This window comes from Neurospora tetraspora (assembly GCF_033439725.1).
Source record: "Neurospora tetraspora strain CBS 560.94 chromosome Unknown B0H65scaffold_7, whole genome shotgun sequence".
NCBI lineage: Eukaryota > Fungi > Ascomycota > Sordariomycetes > Sordariales > Sordariaceae > Neurospora > Neurospora tetraspora.
Genome location: NW_026944389.1, coordinates 1,551,974 through 1,577,988, shown reverse-complemented (window position 1 = coordinate 1,577,988; position 26,015 = coordinate 1,551,974). Strand labels below are relative to the sequence as shown.

Below are 26,015 nucleotides of genomic sequence, written 5' to 3'. Positions count from 1 at the left end.
CGAGCTTTTTTATTTTATAATCGTTAAAAGCGGTAGATTTATTAAATTTACTATATTATTCGTATAGATTAGTACGTTTGGTAAAATTAGTTTTATAGTAGTTATTTTTAATGGTTTTAGACATCTAGCGATTTAACGGAGTTTTTTTAATGCTTAGGTTAGAGAAGGTCTTGATTTTTGTATGCCAATCCGATTTCTTAATTATATAGTTATAGTAGTTACGCTTATAATAGAAGCTATAAAATTTAGTAATAGTAGATAGGGTAGATTCTTTATCCTTCTTAGCTTTTTTAGTTTTTTTAGTTGGGATTTCTCTTTAGTAGTTGGCGATATTGGGCTTTGTAGGTTTAATTAGCTAAGGTATATGGTTGTTGGGATCGATATGCTTTTAGAGACTAAGGTTTTGAGTTATAGAGATAAAGGCATTTTCTTAGGCCGGCTAATCCTTAAGGCTATTGAGAGTAACGTTATTAATTTTAATCGTAGATATTATTGGTATTCGTTTAATTGGTTGTCATTACTAGCGATAATTTTAATAGTTAAATTAATAAAACTGTTAATTGTAATATTATAGGTAATAATTGATATGGGGTTCAACGTAGCTTGATTGTGTGTGTCTGTATAAGATTGGCTCTGCAGACTCGAAGCTTTGGCATCTAGATAAATCCCGCATATCCCAGCCCAACTGGGCACGTGCACGCCCAGTGGATCCCCTGGCCTCTGACATCACCATTTCCCTTATCTGTTCCTTATCACTTATCAGCCGCTCTACCTCGACTCGATCAAAGTATCGCGACACAAAACTGAAGCCACAATCTTGACCCAGACCTCAATTGGACAAAGAAGCAGAGCGCAAACACAGACGGTCCTCCCGGGTCAGATGGTCCTCTCAATTGACCAATTGATGGACAGCGGACAGACAAGACCCTTGCACAGCAGGAAGGCTGTTACCTAAGACGGTCCGTCACATGAGACCTTGAAAGTACATCCCGGAGCGAATTCCGGATGTCGGAACTGTCACCAAAAGCCGATACTAGGCGACTATTTGCATTTGCTTACCGCCATTATCTCCAAAATGTGACGCTGGCTCCTGCTTGTCGCTTGCTTGTTGGCGAGTGTTTGTCCAATGGTTAGGTACCCGAGCACCGCTGTTAACGCACTGTTAGGGGAATCCCTGATCCGTATTATGTCATGATGGTTCGGACCACTGGCGAGCGACCAATAGCGTGTTAGTGTTTCCGCTGTAGGGGCAGGTGTTAGGGCTGCGACAGGGGTTTTCACTGGCTCGGTTGCAGTTGGGGAAGGTCAACTCCCCTCGAGGTCACCACATGTCAACGATCGATCTTGTCAAAGGTCCACACGTTCGTTCGTTTCGTGGAAGCTTCCAAAAGTGTTTCCACTTTGGACCCCGGACTTTACATTTATCTTGATACCCTCCCCCTTCGTCCGCTTCGTTCTGGGCATCACCTATTTTTTGTTTATTTCTTTTCGTGTATTTCTCCGGGGGGTAGATTAGGTCTCCTCTTTGTCCTCGTCCGCCAAGCATCACCACTCTGCATTTTCTTTGACTCCTCGGTGAGGAACCCGTAACAAGCTCAGTTTGTTGCTCGTTTCGAATGGGGGGACCTTGACGGCCACCGGCTCGACAACCTTCAGCATTCCATACCAACCAACCTAAACCAACAACTCCAAAACGCCAACTCCAACAGCAACACGGAGACCGAATCGTCCCTCTCCAACAACGTCCAACCACAAAATGGGCTCTACAACTCCCACCACCCCCCTTCCCTCAGCCTCCTCGCCCTCTCTAACCCTCACCCTCGCCCACCCCGACGAGCGTCCCAAAACATGGTCCCTCACCCACCCCATGTGGGGACCCGCCCTCTCCCACTCCGAATACCTCGCGCGTGAACACTTTATGACGACTCTCCCGCTCGCCAAAGACGGTGGCCTGACGCACTGGATTTTGACCGACACCGACACCGATCCCTCTTCCTCTTCTTCAGAAAAAAACCGCGAACGACCCATCCTCTCCTCCTGCGAAACCCTCCGCAAACACGCCGTCGCCGCTCGCTACGACGCCTCTTCCGACCGCGTCGTTCTAACCGAAGGCATCTCGCACGGCATCGGTTCCGTGTTTACGGATCCTCAGTACCGCGGAAAGGGGTACGCGAACAGGATGATGCAGGAGGTGGGGAGGCGGTTGAGGAACTGGCAGGTTGTTGATAAGAAGGATCGGCCTGAGTCTGAGTCTCCTTCTTCTGACCACGGCGAGAACGGCGAGAACGGGGAAAAAGGGGGGAAAAAGGGAAAAGAACAAACAAACACAACCCTCTTCTCAGTCCTCTACTCCGACATAGGCAAATCCTTTTATGCCAAAAACGGGTGGAGGGCGTTTCCCTCGGCGCACGTTTCTTTTAAACCCATCAAACCCACCACCTCCACCTCCCCCAACTTCCCTCCCAACCTCTACCCCATCAGCTATCACACCCTCCCCCCCCTCTGCACCCTCGACACCACCCACCTCCTCACCCAAACCCTCCCCACCCTCGCCCGTCTCCACCCCTCCAAAACCCACGTCGCCTTGTTGCCAGACCTCGACTGTCTCCTCTGGCATTTGTTGCGAGAAGATTTCATGACGCAACACATCTTCCACCGCACCCCCACCATCCGGGGAGCCATCTACAGTCCTCCAGACAGCTCTCCCAACGACTACCCCTCCTCCGGTGACAACGGGGAAGGAAAAAGTGGAAAAGGAAAACGGGTCTGGGCCGTTTGGACGAGATCATACTACAGGGGACTGGAAAGTGAAAGTATCGAGGGGAATCACATGCACATCCTCCGTTTCGTCATGGAAGGGGTAGAGGACTTGGGGGATGAGGAGTCCCTCAGAAAAGTAGTCACAGAGGACCCAGAGACCGAAAAATACCTGGTGGAAGCGTTCCGGGCGATTATGCAAGTGGCGCAGCGGGAGGCGGCGGAGTGGAGGGTGGAGGATGTGCAGATGTGGAATCCGAGTCCGTTGGTGAGTCGGCTGATTGAGCAATCCAAAATTGAGGGGGGTTATGAGATGGTGGAGAGGGATATGGATAGCATTCCCAGCTTGATGTGGTACGGGGCTGAGGGGATGGAGGGGGGGAGGACGGAGGATGTGGAGTGGGTTGCTAATGAGAAGTATGGGTGGTGCTGAGGACATGAGCGGGGCGTTGTTTCTCTTTGCCTTTTTTTTTTTTTGTCGTTCTTTTTCCTTAGATATTATCACCTCTTGCATACGCACACACTGGTACAGCAGAACAGGGACTGGGGGTCATGTCATCAATACAACAAATATTATCAACTAGGTATCGGCTACCGTATACCGCTAGAGAGGTCTGATAACGAAAGCACAGTTGGATATCATCAACAAAAACAGAACATCAGTCATCTCGCATACAAGCGTCCACACACTTCCAGACTCCCTTCCGCTTCAACCACCTGCCACGGCAACACCGCAGCCAAATACACAGACTCCTTTCACCAGCTTAAGGGGCCGGGACCTTGGTGGCGTCCCACCAGGGGAAGAACCTCTCTCCCTCCGACAGCGTCTTGATCGTGCAAGCCGTATCCTCACAGCCCGTATACGGTTGGGTGTTGCCCCACCACTCAACGCTCACTCTAGCCCACTGCACCGAGAACAGCATCACGATACCACTGACCGCAATGCCCGCGCTGAAGGCCGCGCTCAACACAAAGTTGTACTTGGACCAGAACGCCAAGTACCTGTTGCGCACATAGATCCAGCTCAACCACGCAATGGGGACCGCCGGCCAGCAGTAGCTCATGCTGTACGGCGCCCAGTTGAGTCCACCGTAGAACAGCGCCACGGGGTGGAACTGACGGATGAACTTGTTGCGCGGGAACTTGCGGATGACGAGCCAGAAGATGATGGGGATGCAGAGGCCGATGGGGAAGCCCAGAAGGAGCCACTTGTACTGTCCGTGAATACCAAACACCTTGACGGGACCAATGGTTCCCCACAAGACGGCGGCAGTGAAGAAGGTGTTGATGCCGGGGCAGAAGAAGCGCATGGGCGCGTTGGGCTGGCATATGTTCTCGATGTTGACTTGGAAATTGAGCACACCGGTGCAGATGAGGGTGGAAATGAGGGTGGCCACCATCTGGGCGGTGAAAGTGTGGCGGGGAGGAATCTTGATGTAGTGAGCGAGCTTGAGATCGTTGGCGAAGCTGATGGCATGCGCGCAGGTCACATAGCTGTGAAGAGTTAGCTTTAAAGCTGATTACAGGAAGACAGAAGGGAAAGGACTGACCCGAAAGACTTGAAAAAGTTCATGGCCAAGGCGTTACCCTCAACCCAAGCACCACCGATGAACTCGGCCAACACGTTCAAGGTGACCTCGATACCCGTCATAGCCTTGATGATGCCAATAGGGATGACGAAAATGATGGCAAGGAACAGGCCGTAGGGAACGACACCAGCAGTGGTGTATGTGGGCCAGGCGGCAACACCAGCAAAGCCAAGGGCCATGGCAATGACGAGGCAGCCCAAGTACCACAGTTCCGAAACTGTTGTGGGGCTTGTCAGTAATCCTTTCTCGTTCTCTTCCCAGGAAAGGGTCCTCACCTTCGGGGTAAACAGCCATCAGACGGTTATGCACATCCTTGTACCCAATATCCTCTTCCTCGACACTCTCTCCGGCGGCGTTTCTCTTGATCCAGCTCTTGGGCTTCACAGCCTTCCAAATGTTCTTAAATCCAATGGCGATCTCGGCCCGGTGGAAAAGAATGATGTGGCTGATGGTGGCCGCATAGATGGCGAAGAAGGCGAAATACACAATCGTGTTGGCGGCTGAAAGATATGCGGCGCTATAGTCCATGTACTTCGCCTCGTCGAACATGCCCTTCTCGTTGATGGCCCGCGAGACGTTGTACAGGCTCCCGTGGTGGTCAAACACACGGTTGCTGTTGATTGGGAGATAGCCAGTATTCCAGACATTGGTGTACCAAATGCCTAGGATGATGAAGCCGAAAAACGCCATGCCGAAGGTTTTGTTGAAGGTGGTGAAAGCAGGCACCATCTGGCATGTGTTAGGACGAGGCTTTGAAAGACAGGAGTTACAAGGAGACTCACAAGAGGGTCAACGGCGTCGAAAAGCATAACGTTCCAGTCGAAGGTAGGAAAGGGGTTGAACATCTATGCGCAAAGTCAGTATCAAGACACCACGACGACATTCATTGCCGAACTGGGGAAATAGTACTTACGCCAGTGCCGTTTTGGAATCCAGTGAGAATGTTCAGGTTCAGATTCTTCCAAAGTCAGCTTGACTTCTCGCCACAGAAGCAAGTGGGTTTGTCTTACGTTGGGAGCAATCCATGTCATCCAGGAGAAGAATGTCAAAGCCTCAAAGAGATAGTTGGGGAACCAGAAGTACACGAACATGGCGCCGAAAGCCCACATGAAAAACTTGAAGCGCGACATACTGTACAGCCTCTTGAATGGGCCGGGAACCGTATGGTTCTCCTCGTGGTGCAGAGCCGAGTTGAGGGCGATAGTTACCAGAGATGCAGGCCAGACACAGTAGGAAGGGTAGACGATGAAGCGGCGAGTAATACCTATTTTCCTCTTTGTCAGTCACTCGAACCCAATCACATATCGCGGAGGGAAGGCTGTCACTCACCAGCAAGGCCATAGCCGATGAAGTTGGTGCTCAACGCAATCAAAATCTGGTACGCAAAGCTGTTCGCATAAGGTTGGTTAAAGTATTGCGGCAGAACCTGGGTCCACACGATGTACTGCGTGTAGGGCAGCGACTTGGCCGTGTTTGCCATGATGGCGATCAGCATGTGTTCCTTCTTGCTGAACCGCCCCGGGTTGAGGTTATGCTTGGTGCCAAACAGGGTGAACTCGTAATAGGGCATCCATTTTTCCCAGGCTTTGCCTAGAGGGAAGGCGAGGAGCTGAGCAACGTTGGATTCGATCGAAATGCTGGGCTGGCGGACACTGAAGAGCTGTGATGATGGTCAGTCGTGAGAAATGTGAGGACTTTCGAAAAAGAAAATTGGGACCTACCTGGTTGACAAAGGCTAGGATGACAGAGAACAAGATGCCAATGGTCCACGAACGAATGGTTGAGCACGGTGTAGAAGGGTCGTCGGTGTTGTCGACAACGGCGCGCACTTCGGCATAGGGACTGTTGCTCTGGATGAGAGCAGCTTCAATCTTCATCTCGGTGATGATCTCATGGTGCTTTTCCGGGTTCGAGAGGATGTTTTCCTCGTTGGCTGTGTTATGGACCTGTCAGACCAGCCCAGGGCAGATGATGGCTTGGCTATGGACTACGCAAGGAGACACTCACCTAGGAATTCCTGGATCTTTTCAAGAACCACGTGCGGAAAGTTGGGATCGCGTCCATGCATGCTGACGACATTCTTCATCAACTTGACAACATCTTCGAGACTGAGGGTCTCAGCCGCAGCCTTCGCTTGGAGGAGATCCTCTTCGGTAACATCGAGATGTCTGTACAGTCAGTCTCTGGGATGGGTTCCATGGGAGATGAGTGAACTCGGCTTACCCTTCAAGAACCTGTGCTTCCTCCGAGTCAATGCGGTCAAGGCCGATCTCGTGAACGCCGCCGACCTTCTCATCATACTTCTCCGAAAGAGCAGGAGTGATGTTCACTGCCTTCTCATCTTTGGTGGTCGCCATGGCGTGCTGTCAACACGCCGATGAGGCTGCTGTACTGTTGAAAGATGTGGTATGGATGGACAGTCAGGAGCAAGTCCTCAAGACGTGAAGGATGGCTGCATGTCACAAACGAGGGGGAAAGGAGGTTGATATCTCCCTTTCTATACGTGGTATCACAGACCATTTGGGGAAGCACGCCACATGCCTCAACCTCACAACACCTACATGAAGCTGTACTCCTGCATGCTCCAACTCTCCCGACTGGCTTATCTTGGCCTTGCCTCTCTACCAGAAAAGGGTGTGAGTGCCCAGTGGTAATGACCTTCCCAGACGGGCGGGCCAAGAGAATGTGTGAACAAGATACTTCTGGATGAGGAAGATAACGTGAGCTATGGTAGCTGTTGAAACTTCGGAGGAGGCATCCCATGCTTGTCAAACTCTTGCAGCAATTAGCCCGTCTGGGCGCTGCATCTTGGCTCACAGTGATGGACGCCCAGACGGCGAGAGAGGGCAAGACATTGGGTTAGACATGGTGGGGTGGCGGCTGGGAGGGCGATTGTGAACATGAAAGGTTCTCGAACACACAAGGGTGATGATAAAGGAGGCGAGATGATTGCCAATGGGCTGCCAGATATTGGCTACCCATTGCCCGCATCGAAGGTTTTGGGGATATCGTGACAGGGCGGAGGAAAAGCCGCGAGGAATGATGGAAGTGCAGTGCAAGCCGATGACGGGAGAATGCAGTGTGTTCAGTATGCTCTGCGAACTCGGAGGCATGCTCTTGGAGCTGTGGGGAGGTCAAAGCTTCGACGGAGGGTACTCCGCAACCACAGACACTTCAGTCGCACATTCTTCGACCTCATTGCTCTTCAATCGCAACTTCCTCTTCTGGATCCCCACCAAGAGGTCGAGACTCGATAGTGAAGAAGTTGGTGAAGCGGGGGAAAGAGCATTGAAGGGTGCATGAGACCAAGGCCTCACATGATGGGGGAAGGCATTTCAAAAGAAGCGCCCACAAACGAGTGTCTAGTCCTCAGCAATGAAGGTTAGGTAGGTAGGTTAGTTTGATGGCCTAGACCCAGGCCCCTGCTCAGGAGTGACGATGTCCGGACAAACGTTTTGGTGGTCACGGTTCAGGAGGACATTGGCTACACGACCCTTGCCCTCGAGCTATAAGGTCCGCACTTGCGTACCTAGGGTCCGTTGTTCCTTCCTTTCCAGGGATCAAGGCGCCTGAGGACGTTTGTGTAAGGTCTGGAAGGAACGACGTGCGTTCTTGTCTTGTGAGAGAGAAATATCGGTGCCAGAAGATCTTTCCTTTCGTTGCAGACGCTAACTTCTTCTTAACTTCCAGACCACTTGAAGATCAGTCTCGATCAACACCGAAGTGCTCCTTTTATTGCGTGATAGACCAAGCAGTCATGGAAAGACAAGACCATTTCTCCTGGATTTTGCCGCCATGTGAAACCGCCAATCGCGTATCCGCCAGGTATATGAAGGTACCACAACATAGACTAGTTATTCCGCGACATACAGCCTACAATTGCATGAGAGTACCCGAATCAAACAAGGGCCCCGACATGGGGCGCTGTCCGCATTCCGAAGGAGACAAGAGAAAGATGCATGGAGCCATTGAAGCTTCGACATAGCCAAGACTGCATGTCATGGCGGATCATCGTCTTGGAGTCTTGGACCTACCTGAACCAAAAATAACCAAGTGACCAAGACCTTCGTCCCAAAACTTTTATGCGAACTAGCTCGCATCACATCTTCTTTCCAGCCCCCAACAACAAAGACGATATCAGCACTCAAACGGGGAGGAGGTTAAGGTCTGTTTCTCGTCGTTGGTGTTTCTCGGCCCCTTGGCGTACCTTGGCTTTTCTTGTGTTGATGTTGGTCATTGGATGCTAGACGATGGTCGCGATAGCAACTAAGACTATGGGGTTGCACGAGCTTGAACATTGGTCGGACCGCCAAACCACAACGGCGCGCTCCCGTCTTATTCGTGGCTAGAACAGAGGACCAAAACAGGGGTCGTTAGCCACAAATAGAGATAAGGTTCTGGGAAATGATTTTCTAGATGATCAATCGGTATCACCAAAAGCTGAAAGATGCGGAGAAAGGTTGTTACAATGCCGCCAAGAACTGAGCTCATTACTCGGCGCCCTCATTAGGAAGGTGGTAAAGACTTCCTCCCACCCGGGCGACCGGCCATTCTCTCCACAACGGGACGGGTAAACCCGACCGAATGCAGCAAATGTACATGTAAATGTCCTCCAACCCTGAGCACATGAGCACCTGCCAGCACACAGTTAACCCTATCTCATTGCCAAGACGACATGACGACGCCTTCACTTTTGACCTGCCAGCGATATCGGTTGATGCTGGTCATCAAGGTTCGAGCAAATCGCACCTCTTGCCAGAGTCTCGGGAGCTGTACGATTCAATCCATTATGAGATGTGAAGCGCTCAGCACAGGTCTCGGATAATTGATGCTCACATGGAGAATGAAACTATTGACGTAGATATCTACTGCGTCTCGTGATGTTCTTATTATCTTACCTAGGTTCCTTCTCAACTTGCTCAGGTGCCGAAGGTGATGACGGTCAATGTCGATACGTAGAGGTAGCTGACAACTGGAGGTGGTCTCAAACACAAGCGGTTTCCCCTTTTTTATGCTTTATTATTTTTAAAACTTGGGGGTTTGTGAAGGTTTTCCTCTTTTTTTTTTTTCTTTTTTTTTGTTTTTTGTGGGGGGGAGAGAAGGGGAGAAGGCGAGGGGAGGGAGGATGATGCAATGGCAATGGGGCAGGAAAGGGCAACGAGAGACCTTAATTCCTGTCTTCCTTGAACTAAACTCGATGTTCTTTGGATCATTGCCCCCAAAATGAAGGGAGGCTGTTAGTGGCAGGTGGTTTTAGTAGCCAGCCATATCCTGCCGGAAGTAATGTGCGTGCGTGCGTATGTTTGTATGTATGTGTGTATCTTCGTGTTCGGTGGATGTTTTGGGATGACTTGTTGGTTAACTGGACAGTTGACTGGAGTAGTCTTGGGGTATAGGTAAGGTAGTAAGTGTTGGTGGATATCTTGTTCATTTGGAAGATCTGGCATGTGAACTGCTGCTCGGTCAAGTTGATGCTGAGCAGGGGGTTGGGGTTTTGTGGATGAAATGTTCTTCTGATCATGGACATCTTGAAAAATAGGTACAGGTAGTTTGTGTTAGAGTGAGAATCTCTTGATGTTTGACGCACATAGTATTGGTCGGTCCTCAAGAGCAAATGCTCTCGTGGTAGAAGCATCATGGCACAGCGTACTGCTTAGTTACCTAGTTACCCAAGTGTTTCCTGTTTTGGAACCTGTCTACCTAGCTTGGTCTATGAATCCTTCTATATGATGGTAAGTGTCTCGACAGGAAAAGCTTGATCCCAACGCTTCTCATCAATACACATACCATATTCGGGAACTTTCCTGTGCTTTCGATCATCATAAATTCCAGCAGGCCTAGTCGTGTGTATAGACCTCCCGAAGCCTCTCTAAGGACGAGACAGTAGCATACCTGACGAAGGCCAAAGCCGATGATCAAGAAGACTACTGGGATGGAGTGATCGCCTTCCAGGAAGTCCTGCTCCAGTACGTCCGGACGATAATGGTATCCCAGGTCCTCCCATCTTACTTTACCTTCGGGTTCAAATTCCGTTGGCCAGTTGACATTCACTCCAAATGGGTCATCTTCCTCTGGGAGGCTGGCCTTCACCGCACAACAGGGACACATCGCAATTGTGCCGTGGACTATCTTCCCTGTTACCTTGAGGAACCCGGAAGATACTGCGCCGAACTTGGTTGCTTCGTCAACGAGCTTTGCCTGGCAATCCAAGATCAAAAGATTTCGATCCCAACGCAGCAAACCTGGGGATATAGGATGGCAGACAGGCTCGACAATCGAGGCCCAAGACCACGTTGGGCCACAATATTCTGTCGGTCGCTTCTGTGGGTGCCGCCCAAATGTCAGCTTCCGCGCCCAAATGAGGGTTGCCAACAGGTCGGATCGCCAGAATCCAGCGACGTATTCGTCCTTCAAGTATCTTGCAAAGACCTCAGCCACGGCAGCGAACCCATTCAGGCGGTCTTGAGGATTTGTCAACCCTCGACTGGTGTAAGAGGACAACAATACTTGCCACAAATACATAGCGTGATAATGCGGCCGATCCCATAACGATTGGTAGCCTTCCATTTTTCTTCTCAATTCCCATAGGCTTTCATCCATTGGCTGATCGTGGTCTCTCCCCCATCGATTAGTATTCAAGTTGTGATCCGATCCTTTATAAGGCATGTGTAATACCTCACGAATGTCTCGACGTATGCATTTCGGACCGAACTTATCGTACGGCATTATGTCGCCGTCATCGCTGAATCTAACGCGATTTCTTTGTGACGGGAGGGACGGAATTACACGTAAGCAATCGAACACTGTCCACAATGTACCATAGCTAATAATGTGGGGGGACAGCAACAGTTCTTGAAACGCCCAGGCACGAGTGTCCAGAGGTTCTTGATGATACGGGTCAAGACCCTGTTCTGTAATGATGATACTGCCCTGCTCACCGCAAAAGGTGCGGTATGGTAAGCGGAAATCCCATTTGGAAAGGTAACTTTTCTCTGCGCTTTCATGGCATTCTCTTCCATGGCGGCAGTGCAAGAACCCTTCCGAAGCCGAATTTGACCTAGAAGCAAGTATGGTGACCGTGGCCTGACTGTATATCTGGGACATTTGGCCAACTTCCCTGGCCTTATCGGCGTCATCGTCTTGTATAATGCACAGGGCATCAACCCAAAGATGGTTGATTCCGAATGCCTCAGTCACTTTTACGGCGTCGGCGATGGTTTTGGGCAGAACCTCTAGGTCGAACTGCAGAGCTGAAGCGGCAGCGCCCTTGAGCCTTGATCTGGTCAACCTCGGTTCGTGGATTCCGCCCCATTTGTATGAGAGAGCAGCGTATGCTACTGGCGTGGAGCCATCAACAATAGTAACCCATGAAGAGCCATCAAGGCTTCGGGATATCTCAAGCAGCCGCTTCGGTATGTACTTGGGCACTTCGGAAGAGTCGGGGTGGTCACGAAGACAGCTCTCTAGCCAGCCACGCGCATGCTCAAGCGTGTGCTCAAGCGGGTGATGGTTTATGGCACGCCGGGGAAATTCTCGCGCCGTTACGCTTCCTGAAACAGTACATAAGCTATTGTCTCAACCAAAATCAAGACATGCCGAGAGGTGTTCAGATCTTGAGAAGCCAAACAGTGCATACCTTCGTCAGCCATAATTTCCATTCTCAGAACTGAGCCCATTTCCCCACTGCTAGAGAATAGTAATGGTTCATGACTCCTCTGAAGGCGCCATCCAAGTTGAAAAGGGCGGGTCTCTGGTTCAATCTTCACGTTGTCATAGGAGATGCTGACAATATCTTGTTCATCATGATAGTTCCTTTTGATCTTTGCTGTTAGAAGGTAGTGTTCGTCGTTTTCCTTTCTCTGGCCTATGCGTTTGCGGATCCTCTCTGCCAAGGGGCAAGCATCCACAACCTCGGACCAAAACAGGTTAAGGTTCATATCATATATATGATAATTTTCCAGCTCCAGTCGAAACCAGGCGTACTTGTCGTCGTAGAGGCTTTCATTTTGACCGAGAAACCCTACTTGAAGGAGCCGTTTCTGCATCTGTTCCAGACGGGTGGGCGATATGGCCCCATCAACTTTGCTGAAATCGAGAGCGAGGTGTTCCTCACAGAAGGCGCAAGAGTGGGGTTCATCCACCTCTGGGCATGGCCGACCCATTTTGTGTGTGTCACAGGAGAGGCCCGGACTGTGGACGGCGGTGGTGGCGGTAAGAGGTCTCAACTGGAGGGAGCAGACGGGAAGAAGCTTGAAAAGAGGTGGTTCACGGATGAAGTTGCATCGAGAGCAAAGGAGGGGTAAAACGCGTTGGTGTGTACCTGCAGTATCATTGCAGCTGTCAAACGCCAGCCAATCGGGAAGCCACAATCAACGACAGAAATCACGCAACAGATCTTCCTTCCTTGAGGTTCTTTCCTTGTATCGATACTGTCAGATTCAAGGGTGGTTTTAGCCATACCATATGGAGGTTAGCGCTCCAGCCACCTGATATTGCCTGATTTCTAGGCATATTTGGGTTACCCCAGCACCCCCTATACCTTTTAGGCGAGTTAGTTATATACACTTTTTAATTAATTAATTCTGTACTATTATATTTAATAATTAAAAGTTTGATTTGCGTATTCACGTTTAACGCTACGATTATCGATTATAAATAATATCTTTACGAAATTAATAACGTTAGTTATATCCTTATTAAAGGAATCTACCGATAAGGCTATTATAGTTATCCTTAATACCCTTACTGACTGGCCCAGCTAGTATAAAACTCTTAAGAGACTCGCTGGCAGTAATTAGGATTTTAGTAATTAGTTACTCAAGGGAGGATTTGTAATTTAGAAGGTTTTACCTTTAAAGCCAGAAGATTTCTTCTTTACTAAGTAAATAAAGGACTGCCTTCTAGCGGTAAAGAAGGAATTCGTTAAATTTAATAGAAGAATCCGGGTTAAGAAGGCCGTAATTATAACTATAATAATTATTACTATTACGGCTACTTATACGAATAGTACTATTACTGAAACTACTCCTACTACCTAATTTTAAGAAGAAGCTGCCGCCGGCGCTAACGAAGACGATAAGGAAGGAAGTTTGGGAGAAGAAGAGGAAGAGGAGGATAATAAATGCTATACCGAGTAGGATATTGGGGAGGATATAGTTATTAACCCTTCTACCGATTTAATAATTGCCGGGAAAGTAGTATACGATTAAATTAATAATACGTACAATGTTCGCTATAAGTATTAAAAAGACTTCAACGATATTAATATTAGAATTTGTAATTAAATAAATACTTATATCGCTGCCTACTATACTGATACTTTATTTGCATAGGATAAATCTACCCGCAATTAGTTTAGAAAAATTAAGAATTAAATTAATTATCGATTTATTGATTAAATCGCTAAAATTCGTCGAAACTATTAAACCTTTATTAAAGAAACTATAAAGAAGTAACCTAAGGACTTCGAAAAGTAATTATCCGATTAGGAAATCCTTATTATAAACGGGAAGAGATTCGGAATTAATAAAGTAATTTCCCCTACTTTATAATTTACTAATTTTATTAATATAGTCCGTAAATATAAACTTATTTAAGTTAACAACTTTTAAAAATTCGATAACGAATTCGAAGAAATATTTTTAAAATATAAGGACGTATCCGTTAATTTTAAAAGGGTTAATATATTAGAACGTACCGTACTATTAATTAATTTTAAGAAGGTTATGGTTCGTAGCGTTTAGGGTATTGGCCGCTTTGGCTCGTAAGAGTTCGTATTTAATAAAAAGGACGCTCTTAATTCTAAAAAAAAAAAAAAAAACGGAAAGTAAATGTAAAAAAGAAATGTAGTGCGGATAATAATGCGAAAAATTCTTTACGGCGAAAAATTCTTTACGGCCGAAAAAGAGAAAAAGCGCTACGCTACTTTATAAAATTTACGAACGAAAGCTTTACTTAATAACGCGCTACTAGTATTTAATACCTAAAATTAAGGATAATCCTAAATAGAAACTAAACGGCCTTATTTAGAAGTTTATTAATAAAAATCTCGAAAAATATTCCGAAATTAATAAAGAGGTTAAAAAGGCTAAGAACTAAATATAGGACCGTTTTATTCCCTTTACGTAGATTACTACTTCGAAAATTAAAGGAAACGAGAAACTAGTACCTACGATTTAATATTTTTCGTTAAATAAAGTACTTTCAACGCGAATAGTAGTAAAGGTAATATTTATTTATTTAAGAATTCTATAATCCTCGATTCCGGGGTTTCATTTATATTTTTAATGAAATTAATTATATTTCTTTGTTTCGAATAATGTCCCTAAAGGATTATATTTACGCTAATAAATTTTAAATACTTATTAAAAGTTTTAGGATTATTAACGTAAAAATATAAGGAAAGAGGGGAATTTTAAAGTTATAGTTAAAAGAGGTAGCCTTCTACCCTAATTTTATTATAAATTTTATATTATTAGGCCTACTTCGAAGGTAAAGTTTTTCTTAGGATTATAAACCCCTCAATAATTGCTTCCGTCAGCTAGATGGCTTATTCTTTTGTTTCCTTTAAAAAATCTATTATTAAACGGTCTTCGAATACCTACACCTCTCCTTTAATTATACCGCTTTTTTTATTCGTTAAAATTATTTTAATTCCTTTACTAGCCATTGCGTATATAAAATGCCCACTAAATTCTAATATAAATAATTCAGTTATTATAATTTTTAAGTCTTCGAATACTTCTATAGCGTCGAAGGCGCTAAATTTAAAGGGCCCGCTACTTATTAATACAATACGTATAATATTTTAAAAATTAAATAATAAATTAAACGAAAATTACAAAATAAAGGATTTAGTTTAGGAGAGCATTTCGCCGTCAATTTCTTCGAATATAAAGTAGGGAGAGGTGGCTTTAAATACGTTATATTTATTATTTATCGATAGATTGGATTTGTTTAGGATATTTATATTGCGAACCGAATAATTAAGGTTATTATTAAAAGACTCTTTTCAGTTATCAATATAATTAATTAATAATAATAATAATAATAATGATCTTATTCACGCTTAACTGTTTAATTTAACTAGTCGCCTATTTAGGCATGCGGTCCTTCGTCGTTCAAAGCCGGGCGGAAAAACCGTATATCCGCCGATATCGGATGAAAACCTCCCGCGTCTTTATATCTAATATCTATCTTCATTCATCTAAACCTTCCTTCAAAATCCTCCAATTGCCCGCCCCTCCACCCCCACCCTTTCTTCACCGCCCCGGGGACCGTCTGTCTTTTTTCTGGGGTAGTATTTTAGGGGGAGGGAAGAGGGGATTTACGGATTTCGATCGGCGTTCTTCTTTAGGGTCTTCTTTCGGCCCGAGGGCCCTAGTTTCGAGGCGAGGGCAAGCATTACCCTGCTTGCTTAGGAAATCGTGCGCTAATTGGACGGAGAAGCTGTCGTGCTGTCGAACGGGGTAATTACTTTTCGAAGTAGAAAGAATCGACCCGAATCTACTTTTTGGCAGGGTACTTAGGGTTTTGGACTAGAGTGAGCCCTACAAGTTTAACTACGTACTTAGGGTAAGGAAAGAATTCCATCCGATCCAAGAACCAGAAAAGATCAGATGGAAGAGAGGGGAGCAGGATTCGAACCCACGACCTCACGGAAACCGCAAGGCAAATCCAAGCCCAGATCTTCCCAGCTGAGCTACCCCCCTTATTAATATAATATTAAAATTAAATATATTAAGTATAATAACGAATTTAATAGTTAATACGTTAAGGATAAATTAATTATACGCTTTATTATTTTCGAACTTTTAATATTTAATATTCAAGTTTAAAACGGCGGTACTAAGTGTTTAGGAGGTATATTTAAAGAAAAGGCGTATATAATAATAAATAGCGCTAAATTCCCTTATAATTTCTAATTTTAAATCGTTTTAACTTCGGTTTATTTTATTAACCGATTGCTTAAGTATTTCTATAATTAGAAGTTACTATACGAATAGTTTTATACCTTTGTAATTTATTATAAGGGAGTATAAACCGAATCTTATAAATTTAATTTTAATTATTTATGTATTTATAATTATAAAATATACGTAATAATAAGTATTGTATAAAAGGAAAAGTAATAGCGTAAGAGATTTTAATTAAAAGTTTAAATCGGATTTTTAATTAGTTACGCAGCCTACTCTATTTATTAAATTTAGAACCTGCAAACTAATTGTATTGTTTATACCTATAATGTATTTTTAATGAAAATTCAATTTATTTAGGGAACTTTAATAATTGTAAAGAAGGATTAAAGCTAATTAATAATGAAGTTACCGATTTATTTAACCGAATTAATTAATTTCCTTAATTATTTATATAATATTTCGAGCCCCTTAGCGCGACTTAAAATATAGAAAATAACGGTCTTACCACTCTCTTACTGTTATTCTTTAATAACGAATTTTAAGAAAATCATAACGAAACCGTTTCGAGATTAATAGAGCCTACTATTCAAAATAAAATATTTATCGACTTTATATTTAATTACTTTACCTCGCCAAATATATTACTAATTATTCTTACTACCGGCCTTATAATAAATTTACTAGAATTTATCTCCTTCTTAACTTTCGAACTATAGGAAGTTGTATTTAACGTTAAGAGATTTATTTAATTAATTAGGTAGTAGTAAGGTAAGATAATTATAAAGGTAGAAATTAACTTCCTAATTTCCAAGGGTGGCAAATTAAATTCCATTAAATGTTAAAACTTTCCTCTAATCTTAAAGATTTATTGTAATTTCGAATATTATAATTTGGATAATGTTTTTAAGTAAGTAAAGGAAATATATTTCGATAGTTATAAAGAAATAAGGTTATAGGTTAAAATCGACAAAAACGTTCCCTATATTAAAGGTCTTTAAATCTTTAACTATATATAAGTATACGTATACAAATTTAATAAACATAGTCGGTTATTAAAGGTAAAAGTTTGCTTTATAATTAAAGGAGATTAGTAATATAATTATAATAAGGAGACGTATATTTTTATGTTAATTAATTGCTTATTTTGGTTAATTATTGCCTACGCTGCTAAATTCGATTTTGAAGTTATTTAATATAATATAGTAAACGCCTTCGTTAACGCCTACCTGAATAAGGAAATTTATATATATATACTTCCTAATTATCGAAAGTATAGTATTATTTTTAAAATCCTTACGGCCTTCTATAATTTCCGACGAATTCTTTTACTATAGTAATAAGAATTTAATGGGACCTTTGAAAATTTAGGATTTAAACCGTTATTTGAGGACCCGTATATCTTTAAACGTAATAGAATCTTAATTTTCTACTACGTTAACGATATTATTCTCGCTTTTAATAAATTATAATATAATAAAATTACCCGGATTACGAAAAAATTAGAAGAGAAGTATAAATTTACTAGTAGTAATAACTTTTAATAGTTTTTAAATATCGAAATTATTCGAAACTAAGAGGTAGGCTATATTTAATTGTCTTAATGGGAATATAGTTACAAAATTATTAAATTAATTAAGAATTCCTATACCTTCGCCTTTGTCCTAATAAATAATAAAGAATTTATTTTTTATAATAGTATAACTTCCTTCGATAAAATCCGGGAATATTAAATCGTTATCGCTTCTATAATATACATCGCTATAATTACCCGGCTTAATATTATTTTCGCCGCTAGCTGACTAATTCGCTATAATTACAATCTCGGTCCTTAATATCGTAAAGCTATTAATAAAATTTTATACTATTTTTAATACTACTTTGATTTCTCTTTTTATTATAATAAATTAACGAAATTCGAAATCGCTTTAAAGATATTATACGCCGATAATTTTTTATATTGAAAGAATTCGTATAGATTTACAATTAAATTCTTTAATCATCTAATTCATTAGGGTACAACTAAATAAAAGACAGTATTTACTTTAATAATAAAAGTAGAACTATCATCGATTTTAAACATTATTAAGGAATTTATTACTATTATATATTTATATAAAGAAATTAATATTCCTTTTAATAAAGAAATACCTATAATTAGTTATAATAATATATAAACAATTTATATATTAATTATTAAAGTAGTAAAGCTAATAGCCAAATTAAAATACGTCGATATCTATTATTACTAATTAAAGTAAGAAATTATAGAGGGAAGGATTAAAGTTGAATATTTAGAAATAAAGAAAATATTAGCCAATAGATTAATGAAGGTTTTAGGACAATTGGATTACGAGAAATTCCGGGAATTAATAAGAATAATAAATATATTAGCTCGTAAGGAGATAGGGATGAATAAGGAGATTCCGGATAATGTTCTAGAGAACATTTATAGTTCGGCTAGAGAAATTAACATACTAGAAGAGAGATTTTGTAAATAGCTTCACTTTTACCCTATTTAGAAGGTCTATAAGTAAGGGGGTATATCAGATTTAAGGGTAGTTTTAACCATACTATATAGAGGTTAGCGCTCCAACCACCTAATATTGCCTGATTTCTAGGCATATCTGGGTTACCCTAGCACCCGCTATACCTTTTGGGCGAGTTAGTCACACACACTCTTTAATCAATCAAGTCTGCACCGTCACATCTGATAGATACCTCTAGGCGAATATTGGTTATAAGATTTTAAGGTTCCTTCCGTTCAGTATACCGCAACCTCAACCCAAGCATCCTCCTTCCCTTTGACTAATTCTCCCATCATTATTCCGTACACGCAACAGTCGCCCACCCAAGTAACATCACGCCGGTTTGCCCCGTCGACGGGAGTCGAACAACCTCGTTCCTGATCCTCGGACTTCAAAGGCTTAAGCACAACCGGGAGCCTGCACAATTCGAGAATCCAGACCTCATCACCAGGTTCAGACGTCACGGGCCCGAATCCAACCTTGCCTCCTTCGGTGACGAACAAAAGATGGTGTTGGAGATATATGGACGCCCACTCGTCCCGGTCAAGGGGACAATGACCTGGCATTGCTGGATCAAGCTGGCCCGTCACGACGCCGAGGTATTCCTGCATCCAGCCACCGCTCTGCCACCGCCTGCGTGATTCCTCACTTGCCGACGAGAAATAGTCGTGGCATCGCCCAATGAGCTCTCCATATCGCACCGCGTTCGCTACCAGAACCTGGTCGCCCGGAAACTCCTGTCTCCCAAGAACTTCTCGCTGCTCCACCACCGCGATTCTGTCAACCAAGAAGCCGTCCAATCCAAGTACTCGTCCAGTTTCATCCAAAACTCTCGGGCCCTTTCCCACCATAATGGGCCCATCAGCGCAATAGTTGGAGTACAGTTCCTCATGACTAAAATAATCGGCTCCCGGCACTTGGACCGGTACCTTGTCTTCTTCCGTATTAAAGTGGATGAATCCATCCGACCATCTGTCTTGCGACCAGTCTATCACCCATGACGGAAGACCCTCCAACTTGGCCGCTTCTCCCCGTCGGCCCATGAGAGGTTCAAGACTGTTGGATTGTTCGATAAGGGCCCATGAGACACGGCAGAAAAGTGTTTGGGTGTCCAGGGTGTAGTCGCAAGATGGGATGCCGGGGAGAAAAGCCGCCTCCTCATCAACATTTCTACCCTTCAATCCCATCAACCCGTACACTTTGTCCCTCGGATCTGTGGCTCTTCTTCCACGCCAGCGATACAGCGTGGATACAGGCTCTTCGCCACCAGACGAGATGCCGATACCCCTCATATAAGCAATCAGGTAGTCGTCCGGCCTGAGCTTGTCAAATAGTCCATCTGGCAGCAAATCACCAACATGTTCATTTCGCTTCCCGTCAGTAGGCGCCATGAGTGCCTCTGACGCCATGTCAAGAAGATGCCATGAGATCTCACAGGCGCCCCAGTAGACCGTCGCCGCAGGAGGAAGGACCGCCTCTTGCACGGTCCACACTCGCGACCACCAGGGCGTCCTGAAGAATTTGTAGAATGCTTCGGCAGCCCTTAGTCGCAACTCATGCCCATCAGTGCCCTCATCTTCAACATCCTGGAACCAAGCTAGCGGAGACGGGTTAGGTACATCAACCCCACTAAACCTGGCGTCCAGCGCTTCGCCTGCGACGGTGATCCAAGCGATGGTGTCGAAAGCCGCTTGTGCGTCTTTCTCAGAGACACCTACATCTCGTGGATATCCCAACCAGATGTTGCACTGGGTACATGAGGCGTAGATGCGGCGCATCAGGTTGACTTGCTGCGTCTTTTCGACATCGTCGGACTGGTTGATGCATACTGCGTCTATCCATAGCGTCCTTATCCGGTCCGAAAGTCGAAGCCGCCGCAGCGCTCGTAGAAGGCTCCCCGAGACCGGGAAAGAGTTACTGTCAATGATGACTTGAGGCGCCTCTGTTTCCGGGTCGCTGCCGACATCTTGCCAGGCATAGGACAGAGTCTCGTAACAGGGGATTTGTTGCCCTTCGCTCGGCTTCAGGCTGATGACGCGGTAACTGCATGCTATCGGAGAAGAGTCTTTTTCGGATGGAAAGATGTCGAGAAGTCGGATCTCGTCAGCCGATGAATTGACCGGCGGAAGGAGCGTTTCACCCGGCGATTGCTTCCTCAGGAGTCTCCATGCTCGCTGGTTATTCATGAGCAGTTCTGTGTGACTCTTTGGGATTATCGGTCAGCCGATGATTGAGCCCAATCTCGAGGCTTTTTGCCAGCTCATGAGGCTCCACGATTTGACCATTCCATTGGCTCTCCAAGCGTCAGCAGTGGTGGTGGAGCAAGCGCTTATCATTGCCCCCAAAGTTGACCCATGGCATTGATGTTTTGCAATTGTCATGTCCTACATATTGTCAGTCGCAAGCCCTCTTCATCACTGGGGAATGACAGAAGTCTGACAAGTGGAAGATATTTTATCGATATCCGAATGTCGATGGGACACGGGGCCATGATCAAGACCCCGGTACAGTACGGAGGAGCGGATCCCAAAATTCGGAGGTCGGCCGGCATCGGGGTTCCGAGTGGGGGTCGGTCGGGCCCGGGGATTCAGCGGATCATCTGCCAACTACGGTAGCCAAGCTAATTGCCTTTACAATTCGAGACACCAACATTGGGGATTTGTCCCAATCACCAGTCTATAACGGCTTCGCGGGAACAGTTTCCTGATTTCTTCCCCTCTTTTGGTCACTTTTCTTGTTGACATGGAAACCAGACTGTCGACGGGATCTTGATCCGATCTGGATCACAAATGGACTGCTCATCAAGCATGTGACTTCAACGTCGACGCTCTCCCCTCACCATCATGATGATGCGCTTTTCAAGAGCACGGTATTTCCTCCGAACAAACGCTTCTTGAATTCCCAATTCCCATGCTTGGTGTTGTACCATTGGTGGGTCAATTCTCCTCGGTAATCCCAGCAGTGAAGCAAAAGCTCGGAAGATCGTACCCCGTTCGTCAATAGCGTCTCTTTCTTCCAAGCAAGAAACCTCAAACTTGCGTATATCACCACCACCATTACCAGATGTTTCTATTTACATCCATTGCCACGCGACGTTTTGTTTTCTGGGAGGAGCATTATCAAAGACGGCCATTTCGCCCTGTCGGTATTACTTCCCCCTAGACTTCGGAGAATTATCCTCGAGGGTAAGGGTGGATGGTGCAGCCTCCGCCCCTTGTCTCTTGGTTCGATGTCACCCGGATCGAGGCGTTGAACGATCCGAATGTCTGGTTTGAGTTCGTCTTGCCAGGCGCGAGAAGCCGGATTTGCAAATTGTGGGTGGACAGTGGACTTGTTTCTTATGCTTGCGGAGATGTTGTTTGGGTCTAAATTGGGTAGGGGAACAGCCGCATGCTTGAAGGATATATAAACTGGCCTTGAGAACCCGGATGGAGGATGAAAGAGGTTTGTTGTGAGACAGGTTGGACAGTCAAGTCAGCTCAAACTCACTCGACAAAGACCAAGATGAAGACCTTTGCGACTCTTTTGGCTTCCGTTGGCCTGGTGGCCGCTCATGGCTATGTTGATAACGCCACTATTGGTGGGCAGTTCTATCAGGTATGTATGAACACTTGAACTCTTATCAAGGGCCTGGACAACATGCTAAAAACCTCACAGTTCTACCAGGTAATACCATCACCATCACCATGACCCCTACGACTATATCTCAACAGCTCACACTCCCTACTATGTAGCCCTACCAGGACCCCTACATGGGCACCGCCGTAAGTCTCCTCCCAACATCGCCCCTTCCACTATCCCTCCCACCACCATGTGCGTCTACCCCCCAGATCCTCATATACCTACTAACATTTTCCACCAGCCCGAACGCATCTCCCGCAAAATCCCCGGCAACGGTCCCGTCGAAGACCTAACTTCGCTCGCCATCCAATGCAACGCCGACTCGGCGCCCGCAAAACTGCACGCCCCCGTCGCCGCCGGCTCGACTGTGACCTTGCGCTGGACCCTCTGGCCCGACTCGCACATGGGGCCGGTTATCACGTACATGGCCCGCTGCCCGGATAGTGGGTGCCAGAACTGGACTCCTAGCGCCAGTGATAAGGTTTGGTTCAAGGTTAAGGAGGGCGGGAGGACGGGGACTAGTAATGTTTGGGCTGATGTGGGTTTTCCTTGTTTTCTTTTTTTTTTTTTTTTTTTGCTTTGCTCGCTGCGCTCGATCTTATCCTTGGTAACAAGGGAAACGCGGACTGATACTAACAACAAAAAAACAGACCGCCCTCATGACCGCCCCGGCCAACTATGAGTACACCATTCCGTCCTGCCTCAAGCCCGGTTACTATCTTGTTAGGCATGAGATCATTGCGCTGCACGCTGCCTACACTTATCCTGGTGCTCAGTTCTATCCGGGATGCCATCAGTTGCAGGTTACGGGTTCGGGAACCAAGACCCCCAGCTCGGGATTGGTCAGTTTTCCGGGGGCGTATAAGAGTACTGATCCGGGAATTACTTATGATGCTTATAAGGGTGAGTTCTACTTCTTCCAAGTTGATGTCATAAAAGAAGAGTGTCTACTAATACCTTACTGTGCAGCTACTACTTATACCATCCCTGGCCCTGCTGTGTTTACTTGCTAAACGGCTTGCTTGACTCGCAATGAGAAACACAAAGGCCGAAGTACAAGTGACCGGCACTTCGATGCTTGAACTCAGCTGAAGCAGACTGCCGGTAACCAGTCATACCGGATTTGGAGCCAAAGTTCAACGGACTTCTGTACCCTGCTTCGTGGACCGTGGACCACTGACAGGTGATATCTTCTTCAAGTACATATCTACACTATTTTGTATCGGACCATAATGTTGGTCGTTGCTTGTATATAACTACAGAAAATGTACCTCTAAGTAGTCCAATCGCAGACGTTAAGAGGCCAGCAACATTGCTGATGGTGGGCAGAGGACTGTCTCGTGTTTCAATCGCCATCTCTCTCAGATTGAAAGGTACGTTGTGGGTGATGTCAGTAGGCAGAGAGACTGACGTCGGCAGCACCGAAGAGATAAAAGTTCATGACACAACCTTCTCAATGTAAACCAGTGCCGAGAGCCGCAACAATCGCGAGAGAGCCGCGGAGATGATGCGTTTGGTGCGTCAATTGCTTGCGGGCCAAGAAAGGCGCAGATAACAAAGGGTCTACTTACAGCCTCCTAAAAAGCAGGCTCTCGGCTTCTTTCTCGGGTTAGCCGATGCATCAACAGATCCCCCTCCCCCGCGGACTCCTCCTCCGCCAAACGAATCCCGTCGACCGGTCAAAAGCCACAATATGACTGCATCCAACCCTCTCCTTATTGGTGGTCGCTTCCAGTTTTCCACATTGCCCGGTCGAGTGATTGTCAAATGGATGTCTGTACGACATTAATTCTATGCATATCAGCCTCCATGATCTACAACTGGGTGGGTGGTTCATCCTCCATATGCAAAAACTATTTCCGCGGTGTTATCCCGAGAAGCGGGCGGCCCCTCTCATAGGGATGCCTATTTGTGCTCCGTGATCCCCCTAACACACTCCAGATGATGGATTGGAGTCGATCAATAGCACCGATCTTCTGCATCTCATATCATATCACACCCCAAAACTACCTCGACAACAATCGACACGATGATCGAACTAAAGCAAGATCCAGACAACACGTCAGTCAGCATCTCTTACGGGAGCATGAGCAGCTTCACCATTTCCTTCTGTGAAGTTCCCCGAGCGCAAGACAACGCAGAACGTAGTTATCAACGAGTCCATGACCCGTATGGAGGAGGAGGCAGAGAAGGCTGTCTACAGCCTGTCTTTCCTTTCACGATATATAACTCCCCGGCACTGAAGGATAGCCGGGCGCTTGCCATTAAAGGTAAATCCTTTTCACTACAGTCCACTCTCAATGGGGTTTCTCCAAAGAGACAGACAACTAATGACCTGTTGGGCCTTTCAACAGATGACAAAGCCTTCGCAATCCGTATGTCAGGTACCACCTCTTCAGAGTCGGCCTTCAAAGCGAAAGTGAGCGTGGGCGGGGTGAATGTCATCCAGCATACCACCACAGACGGGAAGGACACACTACCACAAGACTACTTCGTCGTCTCGGAGCAGGAGTGGATATGGGGAACGCAAGTCGGGAAGGATACCGCACGCCAGTTCCGCGTGTTTGGTCGTCATAGAGAGAGGTATGTGTCATCGTCTGGTGTTATGAATCTGTTAGCATGATCTTGTGCGCATCATGACAGCATGGTACCTACCTAGGTATACAACATCTGTCCCGTCGTCTTCTAACATCTGAAATGACTGCAGGCTCTCCCTCCGATCACAACTCCGGAAGAACAACCTTGTCAAAGAAGTCGAGATCCAGATCACTTCACGACGTCAAACACCACCAACCTGTGAGGCGGATACAACTTCGGAGTCTTCAACACTGGCTGGCTCTTCAGATGAACCATCAGATCCGCAGCAATTTTTTGTTCCCTTCGCATCCAGCTCCAGTTCCAATCAGCGGCCCCCAACCGAGAAAGCATCACCACATGAAATGGTCATCGGCACCGGCGGTCTGATCCGCCAAGTCATCGCGAAGGATAAGCACCCAGAAGACTGGACCGATGACACCATAACCCTCAAGTTCAAAATCCTCAACCCCCAGAAACCCAAGCACTTCCAAAAGGTGACGGGACTCCGGCTCGGCAACCCGGGAGGGAACTGGAATGAGAAACCGAACCCTGCAAAAAAGTTTTTCAGGCGACGAGCGCCTGTGGTTGAGGATACGGAGGGGATGAGGGAGGATATTAGAAGTCCGGAGGAGATTGAAGCGGACGAGGATGTGGATATGGATTCTGATCTAGACTCGGGTGTGGCCATGGGGAGGGCGAGCGAGATGGAAGAAGAAGACGAGGAAGTATCCCCAGAAGAAAGGAATCGGTTTGCAGCGCTTATGGGTGAGGCTAGGAGTCAACCGCGAGAGCTAGAGACCACGAATGGGAATCGGAAAGAGAAGAAGAAGAAAAACAACGAGGGGAAGAGGGAGAAGAAAGATGGGGAACGACGGCCGGGTGTGATGCATATAATGGTTCTGAACCAGCGGGCTGGGCCGGTAAATAATGCACATGGGAGGAGAAGCACATGGCGAAAGTTTCTTGAGGCGATGAGGAGGGTTTTGACTCCGGGACAGTGGGTGGCTTAGTCGCGACGGGGGAGTGAA

The 26,015-nt window shown here is 45.8% G+C and overlaps 6 protein-coding genes across 6 annotated transcripts; 3 read left to right on the top strand and 3 right to left on the bottom strand.

Moving 5' to 3' along the window:
• The first annotated feature begins 1,334 nt into the window (after positions 1–1,334).
• B0H65DRAFT_475297 (uncharacterized protein) lies at positions 1,335–3,246 on the top strand. Its single transcript, XM_062827298.1, has one exon. It carries the CDS (start codon positions 1,757–1,759, stop codon positions 3,188–3,190), a length of 1,434 nt encoding a protein of 477 aa, XP_062678425.1. The 5' UTR covers positions 1,335–1,756; the 3' UTR covers positions 3,191–3,246.
• A 275-nt stretch (positions 3,247–3,521) lies between these two features.
• B0H65DRAFT_432434 (OPT oligopeptide transporter protein-domain-containing protein) lies at positions 3,522–6,703 on the bottom strand (the record flags this gene model as incomplete). Its single annotated transcript, XM_062825006.1, has 10 exons — positions 3,522–4,251; positions 4,308–4,563; positions 4,622–5,075; positions 5,129–5,191; positions 5,260–5,304; positions 5,357–5,610; positions 5,676–6,006; positions 6,068–6,279; positions 6,354–6,514; positions 6,570–6,703. The coding sequence occupies 10 exons, from the start codon at positions 6,701–6,703 to the stop codon at positions 3,522–3,524; spliced, it is 2,640 nt and encodes an 879-aa protein (XP_062678424.1).
• Positions 6,704–10,007: 3,304 nt separating this feature from the next.
• On the bottom strand, positions 10,008–12,659 carry B0H65DRAFT_541864 (heterokaryon incompatibility protein-domain-containing protein). Its single transcript, XM_062829190.1, has 2 exons — positions 11,983–12,659; positions 10,008–11,896 (listed from the first exon to the last, which is right to left on the bottom strand). The coding sequence occupies exons 1-2, from the start codon at positions 12,506–12,508 to the stop codon at positions 10,047–10,049; spliced, it is 2,376 nt and encodes a 791-aa protein (XP_062678423.1). The 5' UTR covers positions 12,509–12,659; the 3' UTR covers positions 10,008–10,046.
• Positions 12,660–18,962: 6,303 nt separating this feature from the next.
• B0H65DRAFT_289011 (heterokaryon incompatibility protein-domain-containing protein) lies at positions 18,963–21,303 on the bottom strand. Its single transcript, XM_062822985.1, has one exon. The coding sequence runs from the start codon at positions 20,973–20,975 to the stop codon at positions 19,026–19,028; it is 1,950 nt and encodes a 649-aa protein (XP_062678422.1). The 5' UTR covers positions 20,976–21,303; the 3' UTR covers positions 18,963–19,025.
• Positions 21,304–22,293: 990 nt separating this feature from the next.
• B0H65DRAFT_433903 (glycoside hydrolase) lies at positions 22,294–23,423 on the top strand (the record flags this gene model as incomplete). The annotated part of the gene is made up of 5 exons (XM_062825098.1): positions 22,294–22,386; positions 22,447–22,455; positions 22,524–22,553; positions 22,652–22,948; positions 23,061–23,423. The coding sequence occupies 5 exons, from the start codon at positions 22,294–22,296 to the stop codon at positions 23,421–23,423; spliced, it is 792 nt and encodes a 263-aa protein (XP_062678421.1).
• Positions 23,424–24,787: 1,364 nt separating this feature from the next.
• Positions 24,788–25,997, top strand: B0H65DRAFT_433435 (uncharacterized protein; the record flags this gene model as incomplete). Its single annotated transcript, XM_062825069.1, has 2 exons — positions 24,788–24,993; positions 25,118–25,997. 2 exons carry the CDS (start codon positions 24,788–24,790, stop codon positions 25,995–25,997), a joined length of 1,086 nt encoding a protein of 361 aa, XP_062678420.1.
• Positions 25,998–26,015: the final 18 nt, after the last annotated feature.

What these genes read in the sequence shown, in the direction of transcription:
- B0H65DRAFT_541864 (XM_062829190.1), bottom strand. Translation starts at nt 12,508, where the DNA reads ATGGGTCGGCCATGCCCAGAGGTGGATGAACCCCACTCTTGCGCCTTC. An exon ending in GGAAATTATGGCTGACGAAG is followed by an intron (nt 11,897 to 11,982) that starts GTATGCACTGTT and finishes GTACTGTTTCAG; the next exon opens with GAAGCGTAACGGCGCGAGAA.
- B0H65DRAFT_475297 (XM_062827298.1), top strand. Translation starts at nt 1,757, where the DNA reads ATGGGCTCTACAACTCCCACCACCCCCCTTCCCTCAGCCTCCTCGCCC.
- B0H65DRAFT_289011 (XM_062822985.1), bottom strand. Translation starts at nt 20,975, where the DNA reads ATGAATAACCAGCGAGCATGGAGACTCCTGAGGAAGCAATCGCCGGGT.